The 20268-nt window shown below is 40.6% G+C and overlaps 1 protein-coding gene across 1 annotated transcript in view; it reads right to left on the bottom strand.

Moving 5' to 3' along the window:
• The window catches only part of PCCA (propionyl-CoA carboxylase subunit alpha), a 223243-nt gene that overhangs the window by 161571 nt on the left and 41404 nt on the right, over positions 1–20268 (bottom strand). The window contains exon 7 of the mRNA XM_083610671.1: positions 3586–3717. Within this exon, the coding sequence (XP_083466797.1) occupies positions 3586–3717 (132 nt within the window). The remainder of the gene's footprint in view (positions 1–3585; positions 3718–20268) is intronic.

Here is a 20268-nt window from a genome sequence, read left to right as displayed (position 1 = left end):
TACTAGACAAGAGCTCCCTCTCCCCAAAAAGGGAAAAGAAATTGCTTTGGAGGGTTCGTACCTGGCTCATTTTTTGCCAAACAATAAAACAAAAATCTTCATAGTACCTACTAAGAGCCCAATGAAGAATAAGGAAGCTGGTACAGGAAGTTGTCAGAAAATTTAATTTCCTTTCATTAGCTAGTCTGCTCCACAAATCGGTGCTTGTTAAGTTCAAAGCGGCCCTGAAAGCAACATCAGTTTTAAGTCTTTTTTTTTTTTACTTCAAGCAGGCACATCTGTTAATGAGATTTTCCAAACAATTGTTTTTAAGCCAAAGATAAGTCCACATACCAAAAAAAGGGAATAAAATTAACGTTTAGTGTTTTATTACACCTTGTTGTTTTCCACAACCCTGCAACCTCCACACGCTCCAAGTTTTAGCTTAGAGGGATAAAAAAATGTATGAAAAGGGTCATTTAAGAATGTTAGTGGTTTCCACACATTGAGTCAGAAGGTTCTTTGTTCCTGTCTGTGACAGTTATGTGAGAATACTTCCCCTTAATAGTCTCTCTGTCAGGAAGTGTTAAACCTGCCAAATGCAGACAATTAGAGCCTCTTGAATAAAATGCAAGAAGAGTGATGACTGATGAAGTGCCTCGATTAGAGCCAAGGAGGAAACTTTTACATTTCTTTTCTCTTGCAAATTCAGGCACATATTTGCTAAACAGAATTTTAAAATAAAAGTAACAAAAGCAGGTCATTTCCCCCCCCCACACCCATTTAGTTACCTGCAAACAAGTGGGTAACTGGTACATGCTACAGGCCCATAAGAAGGCAATCTGCAAATTATCCCAGGACAACTGACACAACTATGTTAGATGCAACCCCTCCTTCCCCACCTCCCAAGTCACAATACTTTTAAAGAAGGTAGGACCTACAATTTTGCTGCCTTCAAAAACATCAAAGCAAAGGGGGAACTACTAAGCAAACCGTTTTACTGTACAGTGTACCTCGGGTTAAGAACTTAATTCGTTCCGGAGGTCCGTTCTTAACCTGAAACTGTTCTTAACCTGAAGCACCACTTTAGCTAATGGGGCCTCCCGCTGCTACTGCACGATTTCTGTTCTCATCCTGAAGCAAAGTTCTTAACCCGAGGTACTATTTCTGGGTTAGCGGAGTCTGTAACCTGAAGCGTATGTAACCTGAAGCGTATGTAACCCGAGGTACCACTGTATTTAGGCCATACACACTTTTGTAGAATAGTAACAAATACTATAACTCTCCTTGTCCAAAAGCACATGACACCAAGCAGTACCACTGCTTACTCTGACCATAAGAAGTCTTTTTAGGATGCTGTTTCAATGACTAGCCACACTCCACCAGGGTGAGAAAGCAGCACAGATAGAAAGAGCATAACACTTTCTTTTGCACACTTACTTGTGAGTAAGTCCCATTGAAGTCAGTGGGGCTTACTTCTCAGTAAGCATGTGCAGGACTGTGCTGTAAGTCACCAATTTTGTTTATTTTAATTCCAAGTTATTTGTATATTCATTAAAACAGAGTATGTGTATATTGGGGGGGTAGCAATAAAAAATTTTTTTTGCATTTTTTCCAGTATATTTCTGACCCTTAAAAGTTTTCAAGCACCTACTCAGAATGCTAAAACAATTAAGCATAAACCTTCCATAAAATATTCAACTTCTTTGGGATTCAAGATGCAGACTCAAAGACTTGCATTCCACTAGTGGAATGATCGACTTCCCATGCCCCCCCTCCTCAAATACTGCCCCTATGTAATTAAGTATATGCTGTTTAAGAAACTTCACATTCAAAGACTGGTTTGATATGCAGCATAGATAGCTGTGGTTCCAGGAAAAAGAAGCCCAAAGTTGTGTGGCTCTTTGGATCCTAGCCCAAGTATGTATTCACTGACATTTCAATAATTTGGTAAACCAAATCTGGTACTCATGCGTGAAAACTACAAATAACTAGCATATTACTCTTAAAACCAAACATTGTTCTCATTTTGTAAAATTAAAAATTATATTATATTTCAGCATGTGTCTATGATCCAAAAAACCATTAAGGCTTTGCTTGCAAGAGTTTAAACCACATATTTACTGCATTCTTCAAAGCAGCTCTGGACCGTATCCAACAATTGACCTCTTTTTATTCTCACAATTCTATAAAGGTGGGTTACGCTGAGAGATGGTGACAGACCCAAGGCCAGAAAGATCACACCTACATATCTTAAGAACAGGTCACATTCCCCAACATACCGAAAGGCATTTTGAGTCAAGACATTGGGGAACGAGACACATATTCCCATCAGAACGTGGCAAACCAATATTGCACCAAATAAAAGGAAAGCTGCTCATGATCTATTTGATTATCTCCCAAGAAATATAAAAAGCCTCTTCAGCAGCAGTGGTCTATTCACATTATTACGGCAACGATATACTGGGAAATAGTAGAGATAGCCTTGAAAACATTTTTTTTCCTTTGCCAAAATCCAGCTCCCGAGAAGGAAACGGTAGCAGGCTTTCAGTTTGGAGCAACTTTATGGTGAAGAGGATATTATTACACAAGCCTGGGCAATACGTTTTGATTCCTGGATCAACTCACAGACAGTCCATTTGAGCAGGCCCATGCAGAGTGGTGGGCAGCCGTGTACACTTGCCCAAGGCCTCAGAGGACTAAGCTGGCCGAGGGAAGGGTGTGGCGCCAGGGACCAGCTGCTTTTTAGTTTGAGTTTATAACTTTATTCTAACAAGACTCCTGTGCCAGGCTGGCATATGAGTCTTCCAACAACCCACCACATTTTAGCCAAGCAAGAAACAGAACCAAAGGCAGTGAGACTCAGATAGGGGAAGGCTAAATTCTTAAGGGCAAGGAGAAGGTTTAACTCCTCTAGTCAGGCCTAGTGGTGTTCTGACTGCCTCTGTTAAAGGTAAAGGTAAAGGGACCCCTGACCATTACGTCCAGTCGTGACCGACTCTGGGGTTGCGGCGCTCATCTCGTTTTATTGGCCGAGGGAGCCAGCGTAAAGCTTCCAGGTCAATGTGGCCAGCATGACTAAGCCACTTCTGGCAAACCAGAGCAGCGCACGGAAACGCCGTTTACCTTCCCGCCGGAGCGGTACCTATTTATCTACTTGCACTTGGATGTGCTTTCGAACTGCTAGGTTGGCAGGAGCTGGGACCGAGCAACGGGAGCTCACCCCGTCGTGGGGATTTGAACCGCCGACCTTCTGATCGGCAAGTCCTAGGCTCTGTGGTTTAACCCACAACGCCACCCGTGTCCCACTGCCTCTGTTACTTTCTCTTATATTAGGGAATGGCGGCCATTTACATGAAGGAGAAACAAACCACTGCACTTGGGGACACAGAGTTGAGGCAAAGGCAAAAACTGCCCGTCATTGACTGAGTGACTTAACAACACTGATTCCATCAGGGTGCTATAAGAATGAACCAAAATGGCACTGCACACCCAGCAATCACTGCACCAACCCCAAGGGTGATGTTGATGGCGATTTTGCTATTTTACAATAAGCCTCAGAAAGCATTCTTTTAAAATGAAAAACATCTTTGAAATGTTTCTTACCTTGACCACCCCATCAAAACCAGGTATAGTGTTGACCTTTGCATTTTTGGCTAAGAGTTTGCTTTCTATCTTGTCCCCCATTGCTTGAATAGCATGCATGTCTGGTCCAATGAAAGCAACACCTTCTGATGCCTGAAGAGAGAAGGAAAGCAAAGGGTTTTTTACTCGCATATATATATATTTACTATGCTGAGATTTTGTTTAGGGAAAACCCTAAATTTATGTAAGCAACCTAGCTTGAGTCAGTACATTAAAATGTGTATGAGCTTGTTAAGCCTATATGGAACACAGGCACAAAGCTCCTATAATTACTGTTTGCATAAATCAAAGCCAGACCAAAGAAAAATAGCGGAGAGTCATAAAGTATTCCAGCCTGAACATTTGCAAGATCCCCTGAGTAAGAAAAAACAGTTAACTCATGAGTCAAGGAGCCACAAGTGGCTTACAAAGATATGTTCAATAATGTATACTAACTTCAGGATTTCATTCTGCATTCTTTAAAACATAAGCCTCACACAAAACGGAAATGAATTTACTCTTTGTAAGTGTTCACGACGGACAGGATGGACATTTAAAATATTTAGGTACTGCATATATAATAAAAGCCATAAATGGATATTATCTTTGTAGGCTAGGGAATCACAGTAACATACTCATACAGACTGCACTTCAGAACAGCCTAATGTCTTAAAGTGAGGTATTCTTTATGTCCAGATTACCCCAGTACTATAAACTATCATTTCTCATAACACTCTTTCGTTGTATTTGTTTTTAGTCTCTCTCAAACACACACTTTTCTCTTTTTCCAGAGATCTTGAGTTTTTCTTTTGTGCTTGAAAAGCACTGCTATTATATATATATTCAAGACCTTATGAGTTGGATAGTTTGTGTGAGATAATGTCAGTCAGGCTCTTTTATCAATTGTGCAGCTTTTTAAAAAACAAAAATCAGCTGACTAGTTAGACAGTAAAATCACTGACCACATTAACAACATCCTGTTTATTGATCTGCTCTGTCCCAGACAGAACATCCACAGGCAAGCATATGAAAGCTGCCAGGAGTCACAACATTCATGCCTTTTGGGCATTTCACAAATTCATGCATATTCCTTGGTCTTAACTCATCGTATCTCTTAACTTGATTACTCAGTACTGAATTTGTGAAATGAAATGCTGAGAAGCATTGCATCTGAAGTTATATAAGGTCCACTCAAATTATAGCTCATTCTCACACATCTAAAACAAGGTTCTAGAGTATGGTCTAAAAGTGCATGTGACCACAAACTCATTGAAGCTAAGCAGGCCTGGGTATGGGTCAGTTTCTGAACTGGGAGCCTCCCAGATTCCATGATGAAAGAAAGGTAGGATATGCTTGATACTGAAGCCTTCCATCCAGCAATGAATGTGAATGTTCATACAATGTTCCATGGTGGTGGGGGTAGGGCAGGCAAAACATACATCAAACAGGTTTCTTATATGGGATGCTGAACTAACCACAGGTAAGGAACTTGTGAAAAAACTCTGATGTTGGGAAAGATTGATGGCACAAGGAGAAGGATGAGATGGTTAGACAGTGTTATAGAAGCGACCAACATGAATTTGACGAAACTCCGGGAGGCATTGGAAGACAGGAGTGCCTGGCATGCTCTGGTCCATGGGGTCACGAAGAGTCAGACATGAGTAATTGACTAAACAACAACAAATGTGCACACAAAAACCCCAATCCAGAAATGGGGATCTTTTCAAATGGCAGCGATGGAGACAAGCGAGAATCCTGCCAAGAGAAGGATTGAACTCTCTGCTCATCTGCTGGTGAGCGGAGAGTTCAATCCTGTTGTCTGTGGCTTTGCCAGCAGGTTTTCCTATGTGGCCCCTCCTTCCCACCTGTCAAAGTTGGCCTGAAGGGTAGGGAGGATGATAAAGATATAACCCACATGGTTAAAAAGTATGCTACCCCTGGTTTGGAATCCACCTTATACTGTAACAATACCAAATTTTGTGTGACTTTAATAATTACATATTCTTCCCCCGTTTAACATGGTGTCAATTATTCCACCACCCTCATTTGTCTCTTTGTGTGTCTTTATATTGTAAACCCCTTTTGGTAGAGATCTATCAAAACCATAATCCTACATGCAGTGAAAACATATGTTTCCAATCCTTCTAGCTTTCTGCACCAGCATGTACGCCAAGGCAAGTTTCTGGGAAATGTTTTAGGACAGGGATGCAAATGCGATTTCCTGGGCCTGGTACATTGGGTGTTGATTGGGCCCTCTGAACCCCTCGCCACCCAATCTGTTAACAAGACCTGCTACATATAGCAACTTAACCTAGCCTACCTAACAGGGCTGCTGCAAATATAAACGCAGGTGGGGAAAGGAAAACATACACAACTTTGAGCTCCTTTGTGGAAAAGCAAGATACAAATATATGCCACACAGCAGATAGTTAAACTATGAAATACACTCCCACAGGAGACAATGACGACCACCAACTTGGATGGTTATAAAAGAGAATTAGAAAAAAAATCATGGACGATAAGGCTCTCAACAGCTGCTAACCACTATTGTGTCTCCAAAGGTGGAGGCAATATGCGTCTGAATACAGCGGAACCTTGGTTCTCGAATGTAATCCATTCTGGAAGTCCGTTTGACTTCCAAAACGTTCAAAAACCAAGTGCCCCGGAAACAATAGCCGACAACCACATCGGACATTTGAGTTCCAAAAAATGTTTGAAAACCGGAATACTTACTTCCAGGTTTTCAGTGTTTGGGAGCCGAAATGTTTGAGTACCAAGGCATCTGAGAACCAAGGTTCCACTGTACTAGTTGCTTGGAACCAAAAGAGGGGAAGATGCTACCTCCAAGGCCTGTTGTGTAGATATAAAGGAAAGGGGAATACAATATACATAGCTTTGAGCTCCTGGATACAAATCTACAACAGCAACAAATATGTGCAACTTCATAAATCTCAGCAAACATACATACGCAGACATTTTGCCAACCTGTAGTCTTTCCTCCCCTGCACTCTAAAACTGCTGTTATAACATTTTGCAAATAGTGATTTTATAAAAATAAGATGCCAAGTGACTGGATAAACACAGAAAATAAACACACACACAGAAAACTACAGTGGTACCTCTGGTTGCAAACAGGATCCGTTCTGGAGCCCTGTTCGCAACATGAGCAGAACGCAACCCGCATCTGCGCGGGTCGCAATTTGCTGCTTCTGCGCATGCGCGAGCAGCAAAATCCGGAAGTAACCCTTTCCGGTACTTCCGGGTCGCCGCGGGATACAACCTGAAAACACTCAACCTGAAGCAAATGCAACACAAGGTATGACTATCTATTTGTAGAACTGTTTAGGCAAAAAAAGAGGGAGGCATTACCACAATTGCCAGCCAATCAACACTGTGTACAGACAGATAATAAAGCTTCCATACCCAAAGAGGGGTGGAAACCAGGTTTGCCTCACTAGTAGAAAAGAATATGCTTAAATATACATCTATGGCAATGGTAGTGATGTATGGAAGTGAGAGCTGGACCATAAAGAAGGCTGATAGCTGAAGAATTTATGCTTTTGAATTATGGTGCTGGAGGAGACTCTTGAGAGTCCCATGGACTGCAAGAAGATCAAACACATCCATTCTTAAGGAAATTATCCCTGAGTGCTCACTGGAAGGACAGATCGTGAAGCTAAGGCTCCAATACTTTGGCCACCTCATGAGAAGAGAAGACTCCCTGGAAAAGACCCTGATGTTGGGAAAGATGGAGGGCACAAGGAGAAGGGGACGACAGAGGACGAGATGGCTGGACAGTGTTCTCGAAGCTACAAACATGAGTTTGACCAAACTGCGGGAGGCAGTGAATGACAGGAGTGCCTGGTGTGCTCTGGTCCATGGGGTCACAAAGAGTCGGACACGACTAAACAACTAAACAACAACAATGGCAACTTCACTGATGAATACCACAAAACTGAAGCAGGAGCAGTGGTACTGCCTATTTGTTTTAAATTTTTGAACGCCACCTTGTAAGAAGTTAACCTAAAAGGTAGAGTACAGCAAATATATAAAATAAACAAGCAAACAACAAAAGATCCCAGCTTCAAGCCTTGGTGGCTGCAGATAGGGCCGGGGAGGACTACTGTCTGAAACTCTGGAGAGGTTCCTGGGTTACGAGAGTCAGCAGGTAAATATTTTGCAGTGTAAAAAAATACTGCTGTGCAGTTTTCCAGACTGTGGAATATACAAGCAGCCACAAAGGATATGAAAACATGAAACAAAAAGAGAGATTAAAAAATACAGTACGTTGCATGCGTCATTCTGAGCACTGTTCTTTCCCAGGACAGATTTAAAAATGCAAGACATGAGTCCTTCTAAATTAGTATGGAAAAACTACAGACCGCAGAAGTACTCGTTAAGTCATAGGTTTCTTACTGGTTTAGGTAGAAACAAAGTGAAACATGTAAAGAATTTTCTATAGATGTTTTCCATATACCATTTCTTACAGTTCCTGGCACTGAAATCAGTCAAAGCTTTTACATGATAAAAGAAATCTGTGGAACTAATCCTAGAAACCTCTTTCTGTTTTCTGTGCATAACACCTCCAGGCGACAGAGGAGACAAAATGCTTCATTTGCATCCTTAAACATTAGAAACTGAGAATGAACCTTTTCAGCTGTAAATGTTATTGCATCTACATTTCCAGAAAGAGGGGGGTTGAGAGAGAGAAAGGTTAAACAGTCCACTCAGGTTTATGTTAACTCATCTCTTTTTAGGGCCACTGATCAGTAGAAAGAGACAAGAATGCAGAGGCTTAACCGCTCTGATCTCCTTCTTCATAATGTCCTATTATATTCAATAAATGGATACAGCTCCTGATTACAGGAACAAAAAGAAGAAATCAGGTATGCACCAAGGAAATGGGAAATATTAACCAATGCCATCTTCCAGTTTTTTCTCCTTCTAGTCTTGAGCAGTCAACTTTCATTTCTGTGGATGAAAAACTAAGGCAAGGTTAGATCAGACTTCTTTTACAATATTCACGGTGGTAGATAATATTGTTTGATATTATAATACTTGTACAAAAAAATTGTACGTTCCATAAAACTTCAGGGAACTTGGATCCTGACTGCAAAGATAGCAGCAGGTACAAATGCACACAAAGCAGCTTCTACATCAGTAACTACTGGGGTGACATTTGGTTAATGACTTTGTCCTGCTATGCTGTTTGTCATTGGAATTCCATTATGAATGGCTAAAGCCAGATACTCTACATTCAGTTTTCATCTTGTGACAATATAGCAACCTCAAGTGATTCAGTTCTGAGGTCTGGCTCAGATCATTACTTTCTGCTGCAATGGTGGTGCCCATGACATAGCCCTTCCTGAACATTTTTGTTGGTACATCTCAAGAAAAAGGCTATAATTAAACCAAATACAATTCTTTTCTGCAGAGCAACTGGCTTTTCCCATTTCATAAGAAGATATTCTTCCACTGAGAGCTAAGTGCAAGGGGGGGACTAAAGGCTGACAAACTACCCCAGAAGGAGCACCACATGCCCCCCAGAGGTACTACCCATCCCATAATACCCCATAAACCCGTCAGCATGCAACAGCGGCCGCACCCTGGGAATGGCTTTGACTGGCTGGCTAAACCAGAAGGCGGCAGCTGATGGGTCTCGAAGCCTTGCCCTGCATGTGAAGACAGGCTCTGGCGGATTGAGCAAACAAGACCAAAAGTGGGTCCAATTGTCAAAAAGGTGGTTTCTGCACATGTTGTAGAGGGAAGTGAGGGGCAGATGGGGCTCGTCCACCAAGGAAGGTAGCCCACCTAGGAGGTGAAAAACTTGGATCTGAAACCTCTTGCTGCCTTGCAGGATATACTCAGGAGGAGAAAAGGCTAAGGAGTAAACCCTACACAAATCTGGAGTAGAGTCCGTAAGAGGGCTGGATGGCATCTTGTACACCTCCTTTTGGCAACTCCTACAGCCAGGCTAGTGCCAAATGTATTGCTCTGTTTTCTTTTGGACCACATCCGCAAGGCCAAGAAAGAGGTCTTGTCATCTGGGCAGCCCAATACCTCCATACACACTGCCCAGGTTTGCGCCCTGGGCAGGTCACTTTGGTGCTACTAATGCAGCAGTTTGACTTCACCCCCAGAGGTGCACTCCATAGTCTCTTGAGATAGACAGATGCCAACAATTCTTCCATTGAACAAGTACATTATCTTAAAAATGTAGCAACCCCCAGTTTTTAATTGAGGAAAGAGAGAGAGAACAACTCCAACAGTCCAATGAAAGCATCCCAGTCAAGTTGACCATTGCATCTTCAGGAAAAAGCTGTACTGTGAGTCACAGGCAAAAATGGCTTCTATCACACTTAGCCTAGGAATACACAAATACTCATATGGATGTAAAATGCATGACACACCGAGGTGGCAAACCAGTGGCAGTACCTAGGCAACCTTACTCTAAGGAAGAACCCCTTTCCTCAGAGTGAGGGGCAGAGATTAGTAGCAAAATCAATGTTGAATTAAGTAGGTGGGTGAGGAGAGGTGAGGAGAGGACAAGGAGTGACAGAGGGCAACCCTTAGTCATCTCATACGAAAAGTAAAAGCAGTGGGTAGAGTGGCAGTGAGGCAGACAGCACCTAATCTGCTGGTCTGGGAGCTAAATTGTGTGAAGTAGAAGGCACCCAACTCAAGGACAACCAAGAGAAAATAATTAGAAAGAAAGAAAAATGAGCTTTTAAGAACACAGCCCAGTGAATACTTCATTAGCTCAAGCATCAGAAGATGACATGTCAACCTTGAGAAAAGCCCTGGCAAAGATATATGGAGACTGCCCTGCAATCTCCTCTTCAGAAGCTTCCTCCATATGCTTCAGATAAAAAATTGCAAATAAATCTGTGTCAACCTGCCGTTAAGCTTCTATCAAAAGTGTAATGGGAGGTACAGGAAGAAAACTTTTCTGGTGATTCTGGGACGTGTTCCCTTAGCTCTATGAAGTAGAACTTTCATTTGAAATATGATTTAGTATTTTGCTCAATGAGCTCCTTGGCAGAAAATAAATGCAAACTCATTAATTCAGCAGCAGCAGCAGCAGTAGTAGTAGTATCAGTAGTAGTAGTAATAATAATAATAATAATAATAATAATAATAATAATAATAATAATAATAATACTGATAAATACTTTGGGGCATAAACAGCACAAGAAACTACTAATAAGGGCAATCATTAATAAAATGTCAGAAGAAGAAGAGAAAAATGACAAGGTTTTAAAGATAATGAACCTCTGGTAAGTGAAAAAGATGTGGGTGAACAGCTGGTCAGTAGTTCAACTAACAGGTCAAGGAAACCTAGGAGAAAAAACACGTACACAGGCACTCTTGATGGATGCCATGTTCAATCAACTGGCATTCCCTGGTGCATCACTTGCATCTTTCTGCAGGAGGGAATCACAGGCGCTTTGTCACATTGGTCACTGTCCAGAAAAGGCATCCCTAGAGCAGCAACACCACTTGAACACTTGAGATTCTCTCGCAAAGTTCACAGACAGGTGAATGGAGCCTGAGCAGAGGTCCTCTTGTGGCTCAGGAATTGGCTTCTGAATACCAGTTGCTAGAAACCACAGGAGGGGAGAGTGCTCTTGTGCGCAAATCCTGCTTGCTGGTTTGCCACAGGCCTCTGGTTGGCCACTGTGAGAACAGGATGTTGGACTAGATGGGCCATTGGCCTGTTCCAGCAGGGCTATTAGAATGGATGTTTTCACAAAAATGGTTATTTCCACAATATAGAACCACCAAATTATAGGGTTGGGAGGCACCATTAAGATAATTCCGTTCAACCCATGCTCAAGGCATGATCTGCAATGCATGATGAAGCTACAGCATTTCTGCTTAAATACCCCCTATGACCTATTTGCTCCATCATCAAACAATTCTTACCATTGGCACATCTGTCCTAATGTTTAGCTGAAATCTTCTTCCTTGAGATTTCTACCCACTGGCTTTGCCTTCTGGAGCAATAAAGTACAAGCCTATTCCATATGACACCCCTTCTGCAATTTGAGTATCACTTGTTTGTCTCTCCTTTAATAGTCTCTTCTCCTAAACACACCCGTTATTCATGGGACGTGATTTTCAGACCTTTCACCATCCTGGTTGCCACTCCCTGAATACATCTCTCCCCTGTTGCTCTCCTTAAAATGTGGATTGGGGGGGGGGGTAGCAGCGACATTAGACTGCTAGCTCATGTTCAGATTACAATCAGCTAAGACAAATATATCCTTATTCTCATGTGCTTCTGCCAAACCTGGTCTTCCACATTTGTGTCCTTTGGTTAAAAAAAGGTAAAGGACCCCTGACAGTTAAGTCCAGTCGCGAACGACTCTGGGGTTGCGGCGCTCAACTCGCTTTACTGGCCGAGGGAGCCGGTGTTTGTCCACAGATAGTTCTTTCAGGTCATGTGGCCAGCATGACTAAGCCACTTCTGGCAAAACCAGAGCAGCACACGGAAATGCCGTTTACGGATAGCTAAATGCAGGATTTTGCACATTTATCTCAACTGAATTTTGTCTTGTAGTTTCAATACTGCCAAGTCAGTATTTCCAACAAGTCAAGTTCATTTTCAATCCTCATTCTGTCTTTCATAGTGCAAGCTACTCCTTGCAGCTTCATCTGCACATCTGATAAGCACCCCCTCTCCTCCATCCAAGACATTTATAAAGATGCTAAACAGGAGAGGGCGCAATACCGTCTTGTGGCACTTCATTGGGGACCTCCCTCAAGGTTAATGGGCACTCATTGGATAAAGTTGCTCAATCAGCTGTGGATCTACATATTATGCAAAACTGCTCATAATTGAAAAGGGTTTCCTTTAAATTTCCAGGTCATGTAAAACAAGGAATATCTCTGACAAACACTGGCAAAAGATTGTTAAAAATGCACTGTGGTTTGTTTGTTTTTTCAATGGAGGGGGTGGGGAGAAAGTCTTGTGCTGCTTGTATGATAGAAATAGATTTTTAAACTATAAATCCCCTTTCAAATAACACACATTTCCCACATTTTATACAGAATTCATCTTTTAAGAACAGGGGAAAAATGTTGTGACATTAGTAGATAATCACACTTAAATGTCTTTTTGCAGAAGAGGAAGCACTCTCAGAAGCTTCTGGCAACTCATTAGAAATAAATGGAGCAAACACACTACAGGAAACCAAATACAAATCTGTTTTCAAGGGAATCTTGAGCTTTTGCAGTAGAACTGTTTGAACTTCCATCCTGTTAATTGTGGAGACTACTTAAGAAATTCTGTGTCAGCAATCAGGGCCAAGAGTGGACGCATAACTATAGTAGTCCACTTTCAAAATTCTTGAAAACCCATTTAAGAATATCAGTAGGGGGTAAATTAAAGCCATATGCATTAAGAAGCTAATAATTTGAAAAATGTACAGAAGCAATGAACCTTGAAGTTTATCAAGCACTGAAATGACTATTAAGAAGTGTTTTGTCTAGCTCTAAGTAACAAAATAAAGCCAAAATGATGCCAGTCTGAAGATGAACAGTCATAACCAACAGCCTAAATTTCAACACTAGAATTTGAAATTTAGCATGTAAGCCTCAGTAAAACCTACAATTCACTAGTTGCCAAGAACATTTGTTTGCTTCAATTCATATCAAGAATTATCATTTACTAATGCAGGTATTGAGTGCGCGATTATCAAAGCTCAGCTCTTTACAAAGCACAATAACTAAACATCTTCTGTGAGATGCCACTAAATTAATAGCAAAAGTTGACTGCATATCACAACAAGTTAATCCATAATTTTACCTCAGTTTATGTTTAGAGTTTTCAACCTTGGGTCCTATGAATGTTTACTCGGCAGCAGGTCCTGCTTTATTCAATTAGATTACACCCTTGTCTGCCAACATTGTAGGTAACTACCTCTGTAACAGATTTCTGCTTCACTGCTGCTTATATACATTCCCACCTCACCAAAAAGTACACCACCACAGATTAAGAATACTAAAAATAAAGGAATATAAAATAAAGACACCAGCGTGGTGGTAAATAACTCCAGGTAAACATTTAACTTCTTATGTCAGGCAAGGCCAATGGCAGGAGAAGAAAAGAGAGAGGAAGGTAGGAAAATCCAAACCAACTTCATGCTTTGTACCATGTTAAGTTTCAAAGAAATTATTTTCTGCTCTTCAAATCAAAGCAACGTAACATTTGTAAATTTGCTTGGTGGATTTTGCCTCAATATACAGATGGATCCTAATATACATGTATGACTTGTATATTACTTGTTCTTTTCAAAAACAAGTCACAGTCAGTGACTTGTTTTTAAAAAGAAGGGGGGACTGAACCAAGATATAGTTCTCACTGAAGTAGTAAAGCAGTGTCTGGGCTGCATCACTCCAGACCACCAGTGAGGGGGGCTCACATCACAATGCTGTTCCATACAGGGAAAGGGGGGGCCTTGAAATAACAAACAAGAATGCAAAGGAGAAGGCTAACTTAGGATTCGATGTCTCCATGTAACAGCTTTTTCCCCAAATATGTAGGAGATTTTTGTTTGGAGAATCATTCAGTCATATGAGCTGCAGTCTGAAGTGGTATTGGCCAGACATACATTTACAAAGTGCACGACAGCTAGGCAAAAACAGCAGACAACATATCTATTAACAGCTGTTGGCTATGGTTCACGTTTTACAGCTTGGTCCTTTGAGTGAAGAAGACATGCCTCCCTTCTGAGGCCGCCATCTTCATGCCCAAGCTTGTGAACTTCTGAAGGCATCTGGCTGGCCAGTGGCCGAAAGCAGAGTACTACACCACAGTAAAGGAACCTGTTCTGAACAACAACATTTTGTTTGCAAATTTTAAAAATGTTGCACACCTGCAGCTGCAGCCACAAGCAATGGTGAAAGATTATAACGAACTAAATATCCTCATGCATGTAAAAAGTTAACATTATTATGTCTTAAAACTCAATATCCTTTTCTAAGAGAAAGTCTTGAGGTTTTTTGTGCTTCAAGTTTAACAATTTCAAAGCTAACACAATGGGAAAAGAGGCCGTAACTGAGTAGCAGAGCGTGTACTTTATATTCAAAAGGCCCCACGTTCAATCCCGCCTCTCTTCGTAGGGCTGGGAAAGATCCCTGTCTGAAATCCTGGTGAACCACTTCCAGTCACTACAGACAATACTGAGCTTCCTATGTTCCTATTTTAAAAACTATCCAATTTATTTTGGCATCAACTCACATGTGGAAGGACCCAAATGATTCTCACAAGCCGTTTGATACACATGAATTACCTTGTGCTCAGGATACACTTCTAATTATGGTACTCAGAATTCAACAAGGCATCTACTTGTTCCTAGCAGAAGATAGTAGGTAACCCTGCTGTAGATCATGGTTCTGAAGACAGAGCAAATCGAAGTCTGAGAGTGGCAAGATTAACCACATGAATAGCAGGAGGATGAATGGAGAAGGTCCCCCCTGGCTCAGTCTCCGGGATCTCCAGTTAAAACAGATCAGCTAGCAAAGACCTCTATCTTGAGACCTTGGTGATCTGCTGCCAGGAGGATAAATATCAACTTCTGAAACAACACTTTATACCAGACTTTCTAACTGCTAATTTATGTGCTTGAAATGGTTAAAACACTGGTTTTGCAACTGGTAGATCCAAGTTCAAATTCCTGTCTTGCCAGGAAGTTTAGTTCCTAATGTCATATGAGGAATGTGTAGCTACCAGTAACAAAGTTAATATAAGTGTTCTCATTCCTGTTCCCACTCATTTCAGAAGAGGATTTGCGACTTTCAGTAAAGCAGGTAAAGTAACCACTTGGATTCAAACTAAACTGAACTCAGCCTTAGGCAGAAGCAACACTCTGTACAACTTGAAAGCTAAAATATTTCTTACCCCCCCCCCAAAAAAAATAGGCCAAAAAATATAGCCTGTCTTACTTTGTATATTATCTATTATTGGGAATAAGCCAGCAAATTAGTACCTTTGTCAAATTGCTGTAATTTATGCAATGAAAACAATCATGATCATAATTTTTAATTAGATTAAAACACACACACAAATCAGTTTGTTTAAAGTATGCCACCTTGTTTTTTAGCTGAAAAGGTCCCAGCTTACAAAGATCAGTAGTAAGATAGCCCCTGCTAACTTACAATCTTAAAAACATGACAGAAGGAAAAAGGAGTGGGGAGGGATGAGGAAAAAAGTAAGTTCATGCACCAGTTCTTAAAGTGATGGTTCTTTTAACAACCACCTGAAATGAAACAATTCATTGCTGTCACCTCACTGAGCTTCTGATGTATATATTTTGCCCAAAGACGAGGCTCAATCTCCTTGCCATACATTTGCCATACAAAGTTGCCATACATGTTTGGTGCCTAACTTCAAGATGTGGAAGTATCCCTGCTTGGCTCTCTTTAAACTTAAATCTTGTTTTCCTCTTTGAATATTTTCCATGTTCAGACAATATACTATACAGTGGTACCTCGGGTTACATACGCTTCAGGTTACATACACTTCAGGTTACAGACTCCGCTAACCCAGAAATAGTGCTTCAGGCTAAGAACTTTGCTTCAGGGTGAAAACAGAAATCATGCTCCGGCGGCGCGGCGGCAGCAGGAGGCCCCATTAGCTAAAGTGGTGCTTCAGGTTAAGAACAGTTTCAGGTTAAGTACGGACCTCCGGAACGAATTAGGTACTTAACCCGAGGTACCACTGTAGTAGCAATAGCCTGGATCCTGTTTTTGCAAGAAAGGAAATTTAACTGGCTTACATTAGTATCTGAACTGAGGAGAAAGGCATGTCTATATTAGAATGATGGTAGTTTTATACACACACACACACACACACACACACACACACACAATTTCTGTGTTGTTCAGCTTGACAGCAGCCCTTATCAGACAAAACTGTGTGAATGTTTGCCACAGATGGCAATGTCTATATAGAGATTGGCAACTGACATGCTCAGAGCACCATTACTACACCATGTTGCCCCTCTAGTCCCGCCATTTGTCTTCTCCATCGCGTGCATCCCTTCAAATTAAGAATGCTGCAACAAGCTGGTGCACATCGCAAAGAATGGGAAACATGAGTCCCAAGGCAGGAATTCACAGGATCTCAAAGCTTTATAATTTGATCCCAGAGCACTGCAAAACCCATCAAGTCCTTTGTTTCCTCAGTCCTCATAACAATCAGACTTTGCTTAATAGTTGGGGAGGTGTATGAGAGAGAGAAAGAAAGAGAAAGAGAGAGAGCGAAACCAAGGAGCCTGGTGCACAGGGCATTGTTCTCTTGCTTTGTCTCAAATATGCTGTAGTTTCACATTGAGAGAAGGCCTGGCAGGAGAGAGGAATTTAGGGAGGATGACAGTAAAGGTAGCAACAAAAGGAGTTTTAAAATACGACAGCCTACCTGTGATAATTTTTATAGGCATTATCTTTTTATTTTCGTATGGCTCCACGCACTGCTAATCAGTGATCTACTGGAAACTTCAGAACCTACTGAAAAGCCTGGCAGGATATTTGGCTTTCAATTCTTCTACTCTGTTTATTCCCAATACAAGTATGTTCAACAGCCTTAGAAAGAGCCCTTGAACAAGAGCAGTCACTTAGCAATGAAATGTAAATTACTGACATGGGCTAAAACTTGGACTTGTCACTGCTAATGAGCACATTAAAAAAAAGGGAAAGTGCACACTAGATTACTATAACCTTTTCACTTAACCCTGTGTGTACTGAAAGCCACAATTCAGCACCATATCAAAGAGCCTGCATAATAGAAGTGCTACACAGCAGCTTTTCGTCAAGCTCAAGGTTAACCTAAAAAGCATAAGAGAACTGTTGGGTACTGATTAAAGTGGAGGTTCAGATCCAATGACACTTCTCATGTAAACCACATAATTAAGTTTTAAGAGAGCTTCTATTTAAGACCAGCCATGCTAGGTCATGTCAACTGTCCATCTAACTCAGCACACTATCTTTCAATAAAGGATAGACAACACCCTTTTTGACATGCAAGCAAGGAATTTTACTAGTAAGGAATAATGGAAAAATCCAGCCGTTCCTCTAATCTGTTTTATGGCCATATGGCCACATCTTCTTGATTTTATGACATTTATATTAATGAATACATTGCACTCATGTTTCTGTCACTAATCTCCATTAACTAATAATTCCATATCTTATGTTTAACTATTTTTTTCTATAGAAATGTCTACATTTTAAAAAGCCAAAACAGGTAAAATATAACAGAGGAGTTATTAAGATGGCTGAGCAACTCAACAGCATTTAATAGCAGCACCAGATTATCACCTGGCTGTATAAACTATGACTATTACACCTAGGAATGCTTCTCGGAACCTGAAATAACATTTGCCCAATGTTTACGGCATTGTCCAGTTTATAGTGTGTTCTGTGCTTATTTCCATATACCTTTTTTTTTTTAGTTTAAAATTTCTATTCAAAGGTCACAATGAACAAAGCTAACAATTTAAGAGCCCCCCTCCATGCTACAAAGAAAAATACTTCAGAAAATATACAGAAGTTTCAAAACAACTGATGACACAGCATTTACTTCATGGGCAGCTACGCTTTCTCAGCTGAAGGATCACTGGCTTAAAAAATTTTATACTTTGGATTGAGCCACATATTTTCTTGAAAGTGACATACACTACAGTGCTGGAAAGAAAGAGAAGGAATGAGTACTAAGAATTCAGATAGCCCAGGAGTTCCCAAACAGTGGTCTATGGACCACCAGTGGTATGTGAGCTTCATTTAGGTGGCCTGCGGCATGTCCACATTAAATATTCATATTCATTTTAAAATTATATTTTTACTGCTTCTTTTATTTCATATAAGATATTTTACTGCAATACAATTTGAATTCTACGGAATATAGATTATAAAACAACAAAATGCAGTATAAGGAATAAAAGAAGGAATAAAAATACAATTAAAAATCATACTACATCGAGCACAGCACATTACAACTGCTACAAGACAATCGTGGTCCATGGCGGGAAGAATGTTTGTGAACCACTGAAATAGATAAAGAGCGGGGATTCCTTCCTTAACAGAGATGCCCCCTGAAAACAGCAACATTTTGTTATTTTGGAACTTTTGGGGGGGACGGGACTCTGTATCAGATAAGCAGAGAAGGAGAGCTAACACAGTGATACTTTCAGTAGCTTGTGAATGACTAGTCATGATGTTTCCCATTGGTAGCCAAAGCACTGTAGCTCCCAGAAACAGCCACATGAAATTTTCACAAGGCCTCTGAAAGCCGTGTGAGCATTGAAGGCTACTGATTGGAAGCTGAGCAGATTTGAGGGCAAAAATAACTCAAAAGTAGCCCAGAGGCATAGGGGCAAGACTACAAGCCCACATGAGGTAAAAATATTGGGATTTTTAAAAGTCAGTTTTAAAAAGTGTCAACTGTCAAGGGCTCTCTACAGCCCACTGAAAATGTCGGGTGGGGATATATGGCTCACGAGTTATGATGTACAAAAAAGGCAATATTCCTGAAGAGAAAGGAAAAATAAATACATATCACCTCCCCATCTCTTGTTCAGCCCAAGGACACACAGGCCTTTTTCGGTGCTCCTGTGTACCAAGGAACCAAAGCACATTTCCAGTTAGAAAACAAACAAACGAAAGGAAAGTATTTCAATTTCGTCCTCTGAGATAACTGGATAAACCGAGACAACTGGATGAACCTCACTGGATGTATCAACATAGTCTTCAGTCACTTATTTAGGTATAAACTTTAATTTACAAAGCTTCAATGGAGTGGAAAGTATTTTTGGGCGAGGGGCAGCCAGCTCAGCTGTACTGACATTTTCCACCCTGCAATAGTTCAATATTTAAAAATTGATCAGAACATTAGTAGTTACTAAAATTAGTATGCTTAATTGGCAACTGTTTCCAGCATGTGTTGTTCTATGAATCATTTAATAATGAAAAAGTGACATGTTTATGTGTGTATCGTTCACATGAACTTACCCTCTCTGTGTTAAACTAAGCTTTGCTTTCAACTCTACAATGCTCATCTATTGAGATCAATTAGTAAAGAACATTCTGAATTATTTATTTCTGCTCCCTCCTCTTGGATCTAGCAATACACCTTCTAAACCACATGCATAAGACAAAGTTGTGAATCATAAAAGCCACATAAGGTTCAGGATTATAATGAAAAAGAGCAAGGAAAATCCAGCTATGTGATATATAACCACTCTTTACAGTTATTTCAATCGGAAGTGAAGAAGCAACATGCATGAACTTCACCATTTAAAAATATAAGACCTTATCTACTTTGCCAATGTACAGTTTAAAAGGCACACGAGTTCCCATTTGTGCCCTCTGCATCTGTTCCAAATTAGGTTTCAATCAGATACACAAAACAGGGAAACAAACATGTTTGTGCGTTCTTGACATACAATTTACACATTTGGCCCCCACAGAAAAGTGATGTGCATGCAAGAAATTCATCTTACATAGCCCTAATACTTAAAGTTAAAAAGTAAACACATGAAAGCTGTCATTTTTTCCTACAGAAATTAAAAATCTTACTAACATATAATGTTACTTGACACAATATTCACCTTACGACATACAAATGAATATCCAAGAATAAAACTAATCCCGTCTGCATTACAA

This window comes from Podarcis filfolensis, assembly GCF_964270895.1.
Source record: "Podarcis filfolensis genome assembly, chromosome: 4".
NCBI classification, from domain to species: domain Eukaryota; kingdom Metazoa; phylum Chordata; class Lepidosauria; order Squamata; family Lacertidae; genus Podarcis; species Podarcis filfolensis.
The sequence above is the reverse complement of the archived record's forward strand: the minus strand, read 5'-3'. Positions and strand labels throughout refer to the sequence as shown.